An 18,813-nucleotide genomic window follows, 5' to 3' on the forward strand; every position below is an offset into this window, starting at 1 on the left:
AAAATTACAAATCATAATAATTCCTTAAAAAAATCACTTTAAATTCAGGGTGAAAAAAAAGTTATTATTTTCTTTATTGACCAAACAGCAAAATACAAAATAATTTTCTTCATATTTTAATTACAGCATTATAATAGCGTGTTCTATTTATATGTAAATAATCTTTCTTCACAAAATTTTTGTAACAAAAAAAAATCCTTTTACATTTTATAAGCATACCGTTGTTCGCAGTTGAAAAAAAATTTTTTCACAACTGAAATTTTGTTTTATTCGCTCAACTTAATTAAAAAAAGTTCGCGCATTGAAGATAACAAAAATTACAAAAACTCCCTTTACATATTCCCTAGTTTTGAGAATAAAAATTCTATAACTAATAACAAACAAAAAAGGACTATCTCTATTTTTTTATTGAAAAAAAAAAAATGTCAATAGTCAATAAAATATATGTTTTTTTACCGCCTCGGTGAAGAAAATCCTCTTAACCTTATGAATATTCATAATAATTAACCATTATTTAAAAAAACAATAAAAAACCGATCAGTGAACCTTGCGCGAATCGATAAACTTGTAAAAAATTATCCTCATTGCACAATAAATGTTATAATAATGTAGGAGTACGATGTAAAAAGATTATCCTGCCAAAAGTCTAAGTCACTTTGTTTAAAATATCCAGAGAAAGACATAGACACATTAAAATAGGTATTGCACTACTACGGCAGTCTTTTTTCCTCTGCTCTGTTTTTTTATCATTTTATTCCATTCTATTTTATTTTTATTGTTTTTTTTTTTCCCACTGAAGAGGGTGGAACTGAAGTGGGGTAACGTACGAGTCAGGGTGATAACACTCTGGTGGCGGTCCCGGGAAACTCGCCGGGGTTGGCCCGTAAGCGCTCAGTCGCGAACAAACCGTTACGCGGAACTGTCTTATCACGCGTATTCAGTCTGTGTCAAGTTTACTCAATATTTTTTTTGAATGTTGAACACTTTAATTGTGGCTTTAAACTTATGTTTTTGTTCTCATCCAGTTCGAGCTCATATTTTACTGTCAATGGAAGTGGAGTGAAAATATCTTGTGATTTAACGGCAAACTCTTAACAAAGAAAAAAAAAATTAATCCATGGAAAACATGCTTCTGTTAATGAGTCATAAAAATCTAAGGATTATTACGAGTTTGATTTTTACATAAAATGTAAATCAATTTATAAATTTTTTCACGCGAAAAAAAATTGCCGCGAGTATAAAAATATTAATGAAACAAGAAAATAAATATGATGAATAAATGTTTAAAGATAGTTTTGGTCGGAAACATTTATTGAATCAAGTACTTGGTCGATATAATGGTATCGTATTTCTCTTGTGCAATGACAAGTTCCGCAATATCGCATTCTATAAATTCGATGAAATACCGTTTTTTTCCAGTCTTACCGATTGTATGTTTTTCGTGTTCTTTATTGCGTCAACCATTCCATCACAATATCTCTAATTCATTTGTTCGTATTTTATTTGCGGATACACTGTTTTCTATATTACACAGCGTGGAAGAGAATATATTTGATTTTCAATTGGAAAAAAAAAATAAATAAATAAATAAATAAAAATAATGCTACACACGGAATTGGAAAAAGGGAAATTCTTTTTTTTTTTTAAGCTAAATCATTAACAAGGATTACGTGGGATGGATTTTAGAAATTAATTGGGGGTTTCAAATGTCGTTAAGTAGAGATGTTTTTTGGTATTGTTATTTTTAAGGAAAAAAATTGTATGGGAATTTAAATGCAAACTATCAACGGAAAAAAATGGGAAGGCGGAAAAAATTTTTGAATTAGGTCAGACATATCAAATGATCCGAAAACAATGAGAGGTTATATAGAAATTGAATTTATAACGAAGTTATTTCTTTTTTTAATTAAGAATCAATTTTTTTTTTTAATTGGATTACTCGGATGTAATGATTTTAAAAGAAATAATAGTTTAAAAAAATTTATTTTTGGAGTAAAAAACATTTTTTAAAAAAGAAAATTAATAAACTCGATAATTGATGTAATTTAGAGTTAATAATGTCCCCTGAGGGTAATTGAAAAAAAATGTATAAAAGTTAGTTAGAAAAAAGTTGAGTATCTTAAAGGTTCCGATATAATTAATTTCATAAAATTGAATTTTAAATTTTTGTTTGAAAATTTCGAATGGTATAAATTAAAATTTTAGGAGTATAGAAGGACGAAAAAATTTTTTTTTCAATTGAAAATTTTCATACAGCTATTGGAATTTACAAAAAATAGTTTTTATTTTAAAAATTGAGAATTATTTGACTCAAAAAATAAAAAGTAGAAATTCTGAAGTAAAATGAAAAAATAAACATTTTTAGCGGAAAAGTTACTATAGTTATGAAAAAAAAAAAATAAACATTTTTTTTTAATGAATTACTAACTTAGAAAGTTCTGTAAAAATGAACGTTTCGACCGTGACAATAATTTTAAACTATGATAACAATTCACACTTTTTCCGCGATCAAAGCGCCACGTCTGCTATGTTTAACTGCAGTGATTCTTGTTTTACTTTTCCGCGAAGAATATGAAAGCTCACCTTCCTGATTAAACAACAGAATTCAAAAGAATGGACCCTAATGAAAGTTCTATATCTATATACTCATGTAGAGTATTTTTTGAGGTCAATTTTTTTTAATTCTTTCAAATACTTTTGTTTATCTAAGGCTGTTAATTTAAGTTGCAGATATAACTTTTACAATTTTAAAATCTAGAATCAATCAGAAATAAAGTATAATCTTCTCTGAAGACTTGAATCGTTTTATAATCGATAGCTTTCAAATTTTCAGTAAATTTTTCGTAATTGATATATAAAAAAATTGTACAAAAAAAACATATCCATCTTAACTTAGTGAGCTTAAAATTGAAGAAAAAAATTATTAACTTTTAAAAATAATTCAAGATTAAGTTATAATTAACAAATAGTACTATCAAATGATATCAGCCATATACGCTGTAAAATATACATATATCTTACACAATCCTACAATACATGCGTTAAAATATGCATCGCGTAATTCAATCTCGCGTATATTAGTAAGTATAGCGTAACACCATTTTCATTACCATAGTATCAAGCATTATTGCGATAACTAAACTAATTAGCTATTAGTTACTCAAAGTTAATAAATAATGATGAGCGCAACACTCAACTACACTGCAATTATTATTATATAAAGTCAACTTGAAATTGAGATGCACTCAAGTAATCAGCAAATTACATGGCATAAGTAGTATACAGAACTCTTGGAAGCCCTTTTAGTAGTCAAGTAGACTGAGATCGTTGTGAACGTATAAATATTTCTGCACATTACGTGTGACATATATGTCTATAAATTTTTAAAGTAAGCTAACCTGTCAATATTTGATCATCGTTATTATTATTATTATTATTATTATTATTATTATTATTATTATTTTTGTTATTATCTTTATTATTATTAATGCTAATTATATCGTTGCAGTTGAAATTTGGTCATAGTTTTTTTTTCTAGAACTGTAAAATTATAGAGCGGCAAAAATAAAAATTTATCAATTTTTGATTATGTGATAATTAATGTAACAAGAGGGTTTTGATTCGAGGCCGTGAATAAATTAAAATTAATTAAAACGGGTGCAATTAGGATGAAAAATAATCAATAAATTTTATCACTCATTATTTATTATTGTTATTATTATAGTAATTAACAAAAATAAAACATTATGATTGTTGAAATAAAAAAAATAACTATTGTTGTTTTTAAATCTAAAATTGTACATTAATTATAATCCTCTTAGATTGTGATTACCGGAGTGTTGCGTGCATGTGTTTGTGTCGGTGTCTATTATTGTGAGTATTTATACGCGGTGACGTTGTTTACTACTTTAGTATTAAACGTCAAGTGCTTTAAAGACAATTTATTATTCAACTGTTTGTTTTATCACATCACATCACTAATAATTTTTTTTTTTTTTTAACAGGCATTAGTATCTGTAGTTATAAAATTAAGATTATTAATTGTTTCAATAATAATAATAATAATTGTATTGAATTGTAGAACTTCTCAGAGTAATATGACAATCAATAATCGACGATAAGAAAGTAATCGAAAAAAATGGTGTCTGCAAATGACTAGCGGGTGTTGAAAAGAATTAGTGGTGTGTGGCTGCGGTGACTTAATTCTTTAAAGAAAAATCACGTCATGAAGGAGAACCGTCAAAGATGGTTACAGGCCATTTGGCCGCTGATAGCCGTCCTCTGTCATCAATCAGGTAACTTTCCCCGTTATTCTTTTTCAGTGTCTCATTTATTGCCCTTAAGACTAACATATAATACTCCCTCGGTCTATGAGCTGACACCACAACTTTTTCTCTCTTTTTCTATTTTTATATAACCCTGGATTAACTGTTCCTCGAAACTGAGGCTAAAGCTAAAGTATCAATCGCCAATTAACTGTTTTTTTTTAAACTTACATTGGATTGTGACTTTTTTGATTCTTTAATTATGTCTTGATAAGACACGTTTTACATTCCGAAATTGGATAGACAAGTTGGGTCTTTTAATTAAATATACAAATTTGAAAAAGGTTAAAAACATCAAACTTTTGGCCTTTATTTAAATAAGGTCGGATACACATAACGTTATTTCAAACTTTTCCGTGAAAAATCTGATAACGGTTCACCCTAAAAGATTAAAGCGTTTGAAAGAATGTTTATTTATTCGTTATTGTGTTTGATGTACTCTTTTAGAAAACTTCTCAAGAGGTTCAAAGGAATTTTTTACTATATACAGTAAAATATTCTTCGTCATTGTATAAAATGTTAAACTTTTTGTTAAATTTTAACATTTTAGTGCATTGATTTAACAGAATCGTTTGAATTATTCGTTCGGTCTGTTTTACAATATACAAAAATGTTATTCGATGCTACTAATTAAGTAACTAATTAAGTAACATTTTTTGAAACCTGTGTTACTTTATTGTTGCATAGATAGTGTTGAATAAACACGAAGGTTGTGTTAAAAAAATCATCAATTAAACAATATTCAAAATTTGATCCACCATCATGTTTATGGAAAAATCATTTTGTGAGAACATTTTATACGCTTAAAGATATTTTTCCAAAAATTAGTTGATAAATCACTTTTATAATTTTATTATGACAAAATTTAAGTTTATTTTTGTTTCGTTTTTGGGAGCGTATAAAATATTTCATATTTGAGAAATTTGTAAATTTCTCAGTTTTCCATAAATTTTTTGTTTACTTTCATATTTTATCTAAAAAACATTCCATGCTGTACTGAGTAACACACCGTATAATTAATGACTATTCGTTCAATTATTAAAAGTAGGAAATTTTAATAAACGAGAATAAAAAAACTGAAAATATGAACGATAGCTCAATTTTTATAGTGCATTATTATTTCAAATAAATCAATAAAAATTTCTACTTGGTTTAACATTGCACTGAAAACAATTTTGAAGTTTGATTTACATATAGGTCGTACGGCATAAAATATTTTTAATGTTTTCTATTTATCTAATGTTCTACACTACGTGTCATGCATGCTGAACGGTGTCGGTTATGTATGTTTAAAGCTCTTAATCTCTCAGAGTTGAGCTGAGCACGAATTTTGTAAAAATACTAGGATTGAAATTTTAATGTCGAAAATTTAAAGATTAACAACTCAAAGTAGATTGAAAAAAGTTTATGATTACAGCAAACCTTTTTATCTTTCAAAGTACATAGTTTTCAACCCAGAAACTTCGGAACAAAACAATGTTGAGTACGGTTCTTTTGCATTATTCAAAGACCGGGAAACGCTTTTTGAAATGGAATTCAAATGTCATAAACAACTCTATTGACTATTATTATTATTATTGTTATCATCATTGTGGATTTTAATTATTCAAACATGAATTTCAATAATTATTTATTAAACTAAAGCGATCGTGACAACGAAAATAATAATTGTATCATGAAAGTTGCTTGCGTCATTCTTGACTCATGATGCTAATTGTGATAACAGACGTTTATGTTGGCTTACGACAAGAATATTCACGCCCACTATGAAAATTGAAATAAAAAACGCGGAGGTGAAATGATTTTTTTTGAATATTTTAAGTTATCAATGGAAAGATACTTCTGAAATTTTTTACCTGGCTTGGAATATTTAAGTTGTAAGAAAAGATTCATTTACTTGCGACAATTCAAAGGTAAATTTATAAAACTTTAAGGATTCCACGTACAGACCATTACTTGACGCAACTTACAACATCTTGTCAAAGTAATCTTCTCTTTATGAGAGAAATATTTCAATATGATGAGGGATTTTAAAATAAATTTAGAGTTTGAAATGCTGATCTAATGGACGCTACGGATAATTCAGATAAGATCAAGGTTAATTATTGCCTCGGTAAAATAATTCATCCTGTACTTCACGAGAAATTTACACCACTGGAAAATAAATGTCTATCGATAAAAAAAAAACTTTGTGAAAATTCTGGTCTAATGATTAGTAGTTGACGGTGTTTGAACGATGAATATTTATTAACTATTTAGTGTGACGATCAGCCGGGGTCATTATACACCGAGTGTTTAGTTTTAAGAAGATACTGTGAAAAATCACTTTTCTTACAATACTAGAAATTTGAATAGCGCGCTACGCGCTATTCAATTTTCTAGAATTTTAACCAATAATGAATCGTGGCCAGATTTTTGCGAGTTTCGACCTTTAACTAACTTCAAGACTACCATGTATTTTAATTTAGAGGATTTTTCAATTTGTTAATACGCGTGCTTTCAAGTGTCCTCTATAGCAATTTAAAATAGCAATTATTGGCAATTAAAAATCGTACATCTAACATGTATTCTCTATCCTGACCGTAGTTAGAGTGAACATTTTATTGAATAACAACCATACTTTTCTTAGGATTTTTTTCAGAAACTGAGAATATTTAATTAAAGTCATAACAAGTATTTTTTATTAAAAAAAAAAAAACAAAAAAAAACATAAACGAGCGGTATTCATTTTTTTATAAAAAATGTTTGAAGTTAGCGACTTTCGATATTTTATGTGAGTAGAAGTAATTGAGCGATAGTCTATCAAGAGAGGCAGCACTAGTACCTGAGAAAAAAACCAATACCCATAACCTATTGGTGTCTTATTCGCCGCAGTATTTTCTTAAGAACATTATGTGGAAATTGATTTGCACACCTCAAACGCTCAAGCATTCAGTGTCATCTGCTCTCGAAAAATTCATTTTCTGGATACACTTATCTTAAATCTCCTCGGTAAATTTTGTTCAGCGCTAATTTTTTATAAATCGTACAATGACATCAAAAGAACACCCAAATTAATAAACATGACGGCTTTAATCGTTGAATTTAGATTGTCAAGATAATTTCATGTCATCAATTATCTTGTTTGTTCGAACGGTCGTGGAATAATATTTTCCGAAAGATTTTCTTGATTGAACAGAAAAATTTTTTATTAGCTTTTTCAGATTAGTGATTATAATCGTTTAAAAAATCAGAATTTTGTTATTGTTAAAAATACTATACAGCTGCAATTCAAAATTCTATTTGTTGAGCATTCAAGATAAATAATAAACTATATACCTAATGGATTAAATTTTATTGTACAAAAATGATCAGTAAAAAAAAATTTTTTTTGTTCGTTAAATATTTAAGTTCACGGTAATATTTCTTTTTTCCTTCATAGATATTGTTTATCATAGCTGAAGTAATACAGAAGAGTATAGACAAAAAGGAATATTTAATTTCCGTCCATAAAAAAATAGATACTCTAAAAATGAAAAATATAAAAAAACACAAACGTGCAGAGCATGCTTTAGACTTACTTTTTTTCACAAAGTTTTTGTCAAATTCAATCAAGTATGACAAACAATAAAAAATTTTTACACCCTAAAAAGCTATTCAATTTTTGAAATAAAATTTTTGACTTCACGTGAAGTACACTTGGGAATTCTCCGGGCATATGAGAATGTTTATTCAATTTTTTTTTATAAAAACACCCCGCTTCCTAAAATAAACCAATTTAACGCTAAAAAAAATAGTATATTGTGCCACAAGGGACGAAACTACTACATTCGGTCCCGCGTGTGTGATTGCCACCCGAGCCGAAGGCGAGGGTGGCAAACACGCGGGTGAGGATGTAGTACTTTCGTCCCGTGTCACATATACTATTTTTTCTCCTGCCAAGCCGAAAATTCGCGAATCTTTTAATGCAATAGCATCGTAGGTAATCATAGAAGGGGTCCAGGGGCGAAGCCCCGGCGGGGGTGGGGGGGGGCAGTCAAGAAAAAATACAATTTAAAATTATTATTTAAGTAAAGATATTAAAAAAAAATAATTAGTGTTATGAAAATAACAGAATAATTGTTATTATAACTGTAAATAATCATATTGATAAATATTAATAGTAATTATAAGTATTCATTTCATAATATAATTATGGATAATCTTAATAATAATATTAGATGATAATTTTAATATAAGAATAATTCTAGTGACTTGGTGATTTAACATATTTTATGTAAATCAACCTTTTTTTGGTACAATATGATAATTTTTGAAATTTTCAAACTATAAAATTATCATATCACAGTTATAGCATTATATTACTCTTATAACATATCACTCTAATATTATTTAGTGTAATTTATTGGTTAAGTTTTGGGCTTCTCCCTCGATATTTCTACCAGCCTCGTCGTTAGTGTCACTTGAGTAGGGACTATCTGTAGAACTCATGTTTTACGACGAATTTTTTTTATTTAAAATCAAATCACTAAATTACGATTTTTATTATAATTATAATGCACTAATATATATTGCACTAATGACGCAACATCAAGTGCTGACGGAGAAATTATGTGTTAGAGAGAGAACGTACAATGCGTGAGAGCCGATGTCGGCACTATTGCGCGTGCGCGTTCATTTATTCCGAGGATAGAGACTGCTGCTTTATTCCGGCTGCAAGCGGAAGGAATTTGAATTTTCGGCTTAGGCAGGAGAAAAAAAAAACTTTATGAAAATCCACGTTCATTTTTTTTAATTAAAAATGATTTTCAAGTGTACCAGGTTTTCGTCAATATTGACGAAAATATTTAATGATTCTGACGTTTTCTAAAAATTTTAATATTGCTTCACGTTACCGTAAATTCATTAAAATATACGTGTATATTAAGCAACGGATATTTATCGGAAGCCACATATCCGTTGCCGGATTCCAGCATTAAGAACGTACATCCTCAATACTTCGAGGTCACAGGATTAATTACCAACTTCTATGGCATTTTTCGTAACACAACAACAATAAAAATATCAGAAATATGTTATTTTATCATAAAAATTGTTTAACTTAATAAATAATTATTATTACTATTATTATTAGTCACGTGTAATTACGCTTCAGAATAATCAATACCTAGGAAACATCGCTCTGTCGCATAAGTCATTTATTATTAGAAAATTACAATAAGATTGTGGTATCACCAAATTTCGATTAGTGTAGTGTTGGGATTGTTGATAGTAAAAAAATAAAAATAAGTTATGATAAAAGTTGATCGACCGAGGAGAGAAAATTATAATTAAAATGAGGGGGTTTTCTGTTAATTAAAAAAAAAAAAAAAAAAAAAAACTAATTTGTAAATCATCAATATGATTAAAAAAAATAAGAATTATTTCAAACTAACTTTTACCCGCGGCTTTGCTCGCGTTGAAACCCTTAGATAAATATCTAAAACCATTACATTCCAATAAAACTGAATCAATGTGATTCTAATTTTTTGACAAACAATTTTTTTTATCTTTTGTAAGAAATAAATTTTTGTTTTCCATGAAAAATATCCTATGTTACTTCTAATACCTCCAAGAAGATGTGCACAAAGTTTAATGATGATCGGTTCAGTAGTTTTTGCGTAAAAGCGTAGCAAACAAATTTACATTCACATTTATAATATTAATAGGAATATTATGATTAATATTTAACAAATTGCTATTACACCTAAAAAAATCGAGAGTGAATTTTTATTTTTTTCTTATTTTTTAAAATTTAATTTTAATCTGATAAATATCCGGAGAAATCAAATCAATTAAAAATAATTTTCCCACATTTACTCCGAAAATAACTCCGCAACTATTTTTCAAAGTGTATTATTATTATTATTATTATTATTATTATTATTATTTGTTATTAATTGCTCAGGGGGGTTTTCCCCGGAGTCCGACTCTCCGAGGGCCCAGCCTGAGCGCCATCCATTACTGCTGCACCACTCCACACAACAAGGCGGTTAGTGAGTGCAGCAGGCCAAATTCATTTGCCTACGTAGACGCAGGGATCCCAAAATGACAGCCTTTTGCATCCGCACTGCTAGAGACACGGCTGCTGAACTGCAAGCCGGTATCTTCGCAAGTGAAGACACAAAAGACTGTTTCATCCCTCCAAGGACGCCGACAACCAAAACGACGAGCTTGACACGGTAACCTGGGTACAGTTTGCCAATTTCAAACAGGAGATCCTGATATATCTGGTGTTTGTGCTCTTCTTTGGCCGAGATATTGTATTCGGCTGGGGCCGAAAACTCAATGACATAAATGTCACGAGTAGCCTTGTCAAAGAGCACAATATCAGGTTTGTTGTGGTCAATCCGCCGGGTTGTTGCGAATGGTATGTTCCAATAAATTTTGGAACTGTCATTCTCAACAACCTGCGGAATATCTCCTGGCAGATAAGGCAACACTGGTGTCTCATCGATACCGCAGCTATATCTGAGATGATAATAGAGTACTCGCAGGGCAGCATTGTGACGCTGTATGTAGGCACCTCTTGCCAGCACAGGACATGCCGACAAAAGGTGCATCAGCGTCTCCGGATGTTGTTTACACGTCCGACAGGACGTGTCCGGAAGCTGCGCCTGGAGCACCTTGCTACGGTATTCGAGAGTGTTGATAACACCATCTTGGCAGGCAAATATAAACCCTTCGGTCTCGGACATCAGGCCAGCTGACTTCAAGAAGAAGAATGTCAGCTGGGTGGACAAGCCATGGTCACGGACGTGTTTGAAATACACGCTGTGCATGGACTTGTCCATGTGTTCACCGAGGAGTTTTTTTCCTCGGCTATCCTGACGACGCTCTTGAACTCCTTTTTCGGGAGTTCAATGAGAGCGTTTATTTCTCCGAGACCTAAGGTATTTGCCGCGTAGATTGCTGCCTTATACAAGAACGACCCCTTCCGCGCATTTTCATGACTATGAACAAATTGCATCAGGAAGTCGTCCTCGTCTGCTGTGAAATTGGCAACCTCGTATGTTAAACCCAGAACCAAACGATCGTGAAGCCGCTCCAAGCTCTGCAATCCTCTCCCTCCGATGTTCCGGGAGAGGTACATCCTGGCGACTGATGAATTAGGGTGCATGCTCTGATTCATATTGATGACTTTACGGGTTTTGATGTCGAGATCTTTCAACTCATTTCGAGGCCATTTCAGGATCCCAAAAGAGTAAAGTAGGACCGGGACAGCGAGCATGTTAGTAGCTGAGACTTTGTTCTTGCCGGAAAGTTCTGATGACCAGATCTTCCGGAGTCTCCTAACATACTCACTGCGAAGAGTTGTTCGGACTTCAGAGACGGCATGCATTTGCCGCTCTTCAATCCCTAGATATCTGTACAACTCTCCGGCGTCTAATTCTCTTAAGACGCTCCCATCCACTAATTCGACATCTCCACCCGTATCAGAGCACTTACCCTTCGCCAGGTGTACGACCGCACACTTGTCCAACCCAAAAGACATTCCGACATCTCGTGTGTACTCTGCTACGATGTTGATGGCCGTTTGTAGATGATCTTTGTTGGCACTGTATATCTTTAGATCATCCATAAACAGTTGGTGAGTGATCGAGTATACTCGATCACTCGGTAGCCCCGCAGAGTACCCACGAGTTTGTCGGAGGGCAACAGATATTGGCAGCAGTGAGATGCAAAACAACAGAGGGCTCAGAGAATCTCCCTGAAAGACGCCTCTCTTGTACTGAACAGTTCCGGTTACGTGCAATGCATTTCCACTTCCTATGTGAAAACGCGTTCGCCAGAGCTGCATCGTACGTTGTATGCATCCCACTGTTTGGCGATTGATTCCGAGGCATTTGAGCAGATAGAGAATCAACTCATGTGAAGTTGAGTCAAATGCCTTACGGTAGTCAATCCAGGCCATAGACAGGTTGCGTTGGTAGTAGATTGCGTCTTGAATGACGCATCTATCTACCAACAAGTTGATCTTGCAACCTGACACGCCCTGTTTACTGCCACGTTGTTCGTATATCTGTTGCCACACAGGCTCTATCTCCTGCAAGATACGGTTATTTAAGATTTTTGTAAAAATCTTGTAAACCGCATTCAAACAAGTGATAGGCCTGTAGTTCTTTGGGTCAGACAAGTCACCCTTTTTAGGGATGAGTACGGTTCGCCCTTCTACCAGCCAGTCTGGAATTGGTTCGTCGCCCTGAATGTATGATGTAAAAATCCGGGCCAGATGAGCATGTGTAGAAGAAAATTTCTTCCACCAGAAGATGTTTATGCCATCTGGACCCGGGGCAGCCCAGTTCTTGCTGCCATTCAGGGCTTTACGAACCTCTTCCACACTGACTGCAGGGCTCTCTTCGGCGATATCCTGCCGTCGGTGTTCTCGACAGAATGCCTCGAAGTCGTGCAGAGCTGGAGTATCCGGGTTGACGTTTGGTTGATCTCCGTACAATTCACTCCAAAAGGCTTCCACTCGCTCAGATGATGGATAATTCTCGGGAACAGCGGTCTTAGGTGACAGAAAGCGTGAAGGGTTGGATCGAAACAAAGAGTTGTCGATCAACCGCTTCAGCCTTTTCTCTAGTGACTTTTTGGAAGCCACCAGAGCCCGCAACCTGTTAAGAGACTCTTCTTTGATGACAAGAAGAGTACTCTTGTTCAGTGTGTGATGTCGCCTTCGAAGTTCTGCCGCCAGGCGACGAACTTTGGCGTGTACGGTCTTTGAGTACTAACATACTCTATCACACACTAAATGCGGGAGACTTGTTTCCGAGAAATGTCAATTTTGTGTCCAAGTTGAGCGATGCGCAGCTTCAACTTCGCCTCGAAGGAGAGAGAATGTCTTCTCTCTATCGGCAGAAGCGAAGCCGCGGCACCGTAGACAACTTGGTTGACAGTGAGCAGAGTGGAGTCCTCTTGAAGCTGTGTGGGGAGATCTTCGTTCACCGTGTCGAGCTGTTGTTTTGAGTGAGTCATCTTTTTGGAGATGCTCACTTGTCGACCTGTAAAGAGGTTGTCGTTGTCCTCGGAGAAACGGTGCCGTTCTTGGTGTAGCGGTGCTGGAAATGAAGGCCGATTAGACTGCCTTCTATTTGGCAGCAGCGATCGTCGATTATGCCGAAGGTATGAGGCGTAATTACGCAGGTGTTTGGGCGTAAAATGTCTGTGCTCCGGATGCATGCCACACCAAAGTGTGTGCATCCGGGCCATATACCCTGATACCTCCGGCTCGCTGTTCTGCCAGCACACCAAGAAATCGGCGCGAAGCTCCTCCGTCCACTTAAACTTAATCCTATAAGCGCCGGGGTCGTCATAAGTCATCGGGTCCGGTGTGCTCCTCCCACCTGATGACTGGTCCTCATCCGAAGAGGACCGGTTGTGGGGAGCACTTCTGAGATTATACTGTTTTGGAACTCAGATATTACGGTGCAACGGGTAGTTGGCCCGTTGCTCCGGTTACGTTGTTAGCCTACAGACCAGATGTTGCGGTCTGCGTTTCCCGCGGTGCGCCACTAGGAGGCCACGTAACAAGCACCGCTTATTATTATTATTATTATTATTATTATTATTATTATTTCATTACTTTTTTTAAAGTCCTTCCTTAATTTCAAAAAGGAAAAAAAAATTCCCGCTTTTATTAAAAGAAAACTCCAAATACTTTGATTGAAACATCTATGTTATAAAAAAAGCATCAATCAAACATTGAAAAGTCGAGATTAATGTGGAATTTAAAATGCTCTATATTTTCCATTAATATCATGTCTAAAAATTCATTTCGATATAACCTTTGAATCAATGAACTGTACTTAATTAAACGTTACAACTACAACGTTCTATATTTTTCGCTGTTTCATTTCATCAATTCACTGCTTACAATTTTTATCCTACAGTAAATTCCAATCGCAAGACATGCAAAATATAATTATATACTAACGTTACTGAAAAGACATTTAATTTATAATAATCGACTATGACGGAGCTTTATTTACGAAATAAAGCGTCCACGAGACTGAGATATCCGCTAAGTTAATAGGATTGTCCATCAACTTTAACGTATTTATAATAACTGCTTCCAATAGAAGTTTTTTAATATAAAGTAATTTACATTAAATAAACTTACAGATAAATTGTACTAGTTAATTTAAAGTAAAAAATTCTAATGTAATTGATTAAAAATAATTCACATGAAAAAATGTTATTCATGCTTAACAAAACCAATTGTTACTATCTATAAAGTGAGTTCGACAAATGATAATTCAGCCTAATAACAATTATTTATTGGAGTGTAATTAATCCTTTAGAACTAGGTTTTGTTATTTTACGACAGTCATAGAAATGTTATTATTCTATTGAACGACCAAAGTAGCAAGTTATTATTGGAATTTTAAATAGTCCCGCGTAGTTACACTAATTCGAATAATTACTCCAATTTAACAAGCTTTTGTGTCATTACTCGTTGCTTTTAGTTGATGCCTAAAGTATCCCATTTTTATGAGTTTAATTGTAAATGAATAAAATAATATTATAAGTTATAAAATTGTTAGTATGATACTATTTAAGGGAATTTCAAAATTAAAAATTATCATTTTAAAAAATAATAGTTTAAAAAACTAAAAAACACGCTTTTTATAGAAAACCGAACTAAAAAAATAGAAAATAAGTTTCAATGAATTTAAATTAAGAATAGTGTTAAAAATTTCAATAAATATAAATTAACAATAGTATGAATAAAAAAAAAAATTATTTTAGTTTAAAAAAAGTGTGGGGTGCTTTTTAAGATATTATCAAAATGATAATCACTCAACTCATATCTGTCAATAAAATATTTATAACTATTGACACCATGCACTCCACGTTTTTTTTTAAATAAAATAAATTTTTTTTTATTCACACTATTGTTAATTTATATTTATTGAAATTTTTAATACTATTCTTAATTTAAATTCATTAAAAATTATTTTCTATTTTTTTAGTTCGGTTTTCTATAAAAAGCGTGTTTTTTAAACTATTATTTATTTTATACTTTTTAGTTTTGTTTATTTATACAAACTTTTTTTAAAATTTTTTTAAACTATTATATGCTTTGTTGACTTAAAAATTCTTTTTGGTGTTCGAAAATTTGTCAATATTAGATAAATCGGCCAAAGATAATGGTTGAAAATAAAAATTTCTGCCTTATCGACTATAGATGAAAATTATATAAATTAACAAAAATCTTATTTTGCAAATTGAAAAATGGAATAATTTTATCAAGTTAGTGTATTGTCATCGGTCCTCGATAAATCTACAAAGTTTCAACGAAATCTGACCGTTGAAAGTGGGTCAAAATCGCGCCCAAAGTAGTCGGTTACAAACAAACATACAAACATACAAGTGAAGCTAATAAAAAGCGTGTAAAAAATCTTACACCCAAAAAATAAATTTTCATTTTTCGTTTAGAGAGTTATAAGTTTTTATGATATTAAAATTATTAGACATTAAACAATTGTTGTTATTGTTTCGACTAATAAATTATTATCAAAAAATTTCTGAACGTTGCAAATGCAAATTTTTGAAAATATTTTTTTACTACTAATTTAACTGATAAATAAAACTGTAAAGTAGTCAAATATCGGCTAATTTTAGTATAAAGCTGGTTTTTAGTATTACACTATAAGCGAATTTTAATATTTAGTCGTAAAAGGGGATTAACATCAATTTATCGCTCCAAGTATTGAAAAAACTTGAGAATAATTTTTATTTTTTAGATGAAAGTTTCAATTCAAATTTAAAAGGCGAGGCCGATAAAAAATATGTTGATAATAATTATATGCGAGTGAATCTAAAGTAGTTTATAAAGAAAAGTATACCATGGGTATTCGAATGCATATACTAAGTATTTGAAAGATTACATTTAAAGTTAACGAATTTAAATATTTATAAAAAAAACTTAAAAGTTCTTATTACGTTTATTGAATTGCAAATCTTGAGCGTGCTCAACTTTCATTGAAAAATGTTTTGCTGATACACTTGAGTTAAGTTATATTGTATCATCGTAAAAATATTATAACAAGCTCACTATTATGATTGAGAAAATTGTGAAGTACTCTAGTACTTGTGAGTAACACATTCGAATTTAAAAAAATTTTATTTATATACGTATCTTTTTCGACTACCGTATATTTATTCACTTGAAGTCATTTTTCAAATTGACGAGACTTTTTTCTTGATAGATTTTCCGAGAAAATAATTTTAGTGAATATTCTGGATTTTCAGTTCGATCTCTTGAGATTTTCAAAGCTCCCTTAAGTGAAGGGTAAACAATGCAACTTCCCAGCCAAGCCGAGTACTCATGTTAACGTCATTGGATTATGCAAATTTGAACAAGCGTATTATTTTGTATCAAGAGAGTTAAAATTTTTTTATTGATACTTTTTTGATCTATTTGCGCAACTCAAAGTTATAATTGCATCTCTTGTTGTCTTTAGGATTTATCAAAGACTTTGTGGTTGGTTAATAAGTATAAATACCTTTCAAAGTATAAGAAAATTTTTTTAATTTTTAGTTTCCAACTTTAATATGGCTATCCCATTCCAATACTTAATAAACTACAAAATTTTTAGTCCTTCTGTTTTTTTATTGTTGTAAAAAATTGTTGTCAAAAATCCGATATTGGTAAGCTTGAAAATTTTTTATTAAGATTTATTCTATGTCTAAATCAAATTTTTTATCAAAAGTGCTGCACTTGTCACTCTTTTGTTATTAATTTTCAAAGAAATGAAAAATTACTTTCAATTACAAGATATAAGCAATTGACTTTCAAAGATAAGGAAAACAATTTACACACAATGTGCTTACTATGTAGCAATGAAATATTTCAATAAATTACCATCTGAGATGAAAAATATAAATTATAAGAAGAAACTAATACATAAAAAACTGAGAGAATGGATAAAAATAGATAATTAGCTGATAAACGTGATGTTAATATATTATTATTTTACCTCTAATTGACTATTGCATTATTGTTTTAACAAACTCAACACATGAAAATGATTGTAAACTTCAACGTGCGTTAAACTCAGCTATTCGCTTTATCTTTCACTTTAAGCGTGACGAACACATCACGCCTTACAGACGTGAAATTGGTTGGCCATCTATTAAAAGTCGCCGTATTTATTATGTTGCTTGCTATTTTTATAAACTTTTAGACATAGAAAAACCTTGTTACTTGCGAGATTTATTCTGTGAAGATCTTACTGTTAGGCATTCTGAAAGATTAGCAGCAAAGAAAAACAGTAGTTTCAAAATGCCGAATTTTGCTACAACTTATTATGAATATTCTTTTGTTGTAACGGTCATACGTCTTTGGGATGAACTTCCAATTGATATTGTTAACTCGTCTAGCCTAGAAATCTTCAAGAATAAACTGCTCGATTACTTATTTAATCTGGATATTTAATCTTCATTGTCTTATTCACTATATTTGGTTAAATTGTTTTATTTGTATACTATTATCAGAATTTAACTCTTATTTTTAGCATTGTTACTTAATATGTAAAATCGTTAATATTCATAATTACTTATTATATCAATTTTGTTATTATTTAGGTATAGCAAATAATCATTGTATAATTAACTGTTAAACAAATTTATGTACTTAATTTTTGAATATTGCCATCTGGCCAAATTGGCTTTGGCATAATAATAAATTAATCTTAAATCTTAAATCTTAATATAATGTTTGGAATAATATTCCTTATAAATATCGTATAAACTATAAAATTTATAAAAACCATTTTAAATAAGGTAAAACCTTGCTCTGTTAAACTCGATAGGCTGAAACTCTTAAAGCTTCCACTGTACTATGATTTATTATATTAATTTATTATGGATAAGGAAAATTTGATAATTCAAAATGTACTCGTTCTATGCACAGATGCAATATGCACCTCTATAGAGATTTTTTGTAACGAGAAATAAAAAATAAATAAATAAAATTCCCAAAAATGCTATTTAAATAACATTGCATTTACACGGAAAAAAGTAAACTGTAAAATTCACTAGGATTGCGGTTAATTTTTATAGTTTCAAACAGTAAAGCGGACATCGGGGTGGAAAAAATATAAATATTGTAAAACTTAATGTAGAAAGTGTACAAGCCACAATTTACAATTTTATATTGAAAATAAGTGATTAGTAGCTGTCACTATGGTAAATAACAACTTTCTCATCTTAAAAAATTACGGTTTCGAACAGTAAGAATTGCCGTTTCAATATATAGTCCATGCTATGAGAAGAAGGGGAACTCAGATGAGGAAAAAGGGGTTTACCCTGGGAAAATTCAACATTTGAAACAGTAAAAATTCTACTTTTAAAACATATATTTTACCAGTCCAAGGAAGTCAATAATTTTATTTTTAGCGTTGCATTTAAAATTTACCATTTTACTTTGTAAATATTGACGTTGCTTGTATTAGAAATTTAG

General features: G+C 31.3%; 1 protein-coding gene across 3 annotated transcripts in view; it reads left to right on the forward strand.

The window, feature by feature from the left end:
* The first annotated feature begins 2,910 nt into the window (after nt 1-2,910).
* LOC141532605 (transmembrane and immunoglobulin domain-containing protein 1-like) overlaps nt 2,911-18,813 on the forward strand; it is a 79,248-nt gene continuing 63,345 nt past the window's right edge. Inside the window, exons 1-2 of one of the 3 annotated variants that reach the window (XM_074251035.1) lie at nt 2,911-3,388; nt 4,082-4,295. In XM_074251035.1, coding sequence (XP_074107136.1) covers nt 4,226-4,295 — 70 coding nt within the window. In that variant the 5' untranslated portion in view covers nt 2,911-3,388; nt 4,082-4,225. Of the gene's footprint in view, nt 3,389-3,578; nt 3,874-4,004; nt 4,296-18,813 lie in introns of those variants that run through there. The other 2 variants (XM_074251034.1, XM_074251033.1) reach the window with 2 other exon arrangements.

Source organism: Cotesia typhae, unplaced genomic scaffold (genome assembly GCF_013202065.1).
Source record: "Cotesia typhae breed Kobodo isofemale line unplaced genomic scaffold, CoteBio_Ctyphae contig_65, whole genome shotgun sequence".
In the NCBI taxonomy this organism is placed as follows: Eukaryota; Metazoa; Arthropoda; class Insecta; order Hymenoptera; family Braconidae; genus Cotesia; species Cotesia typhae.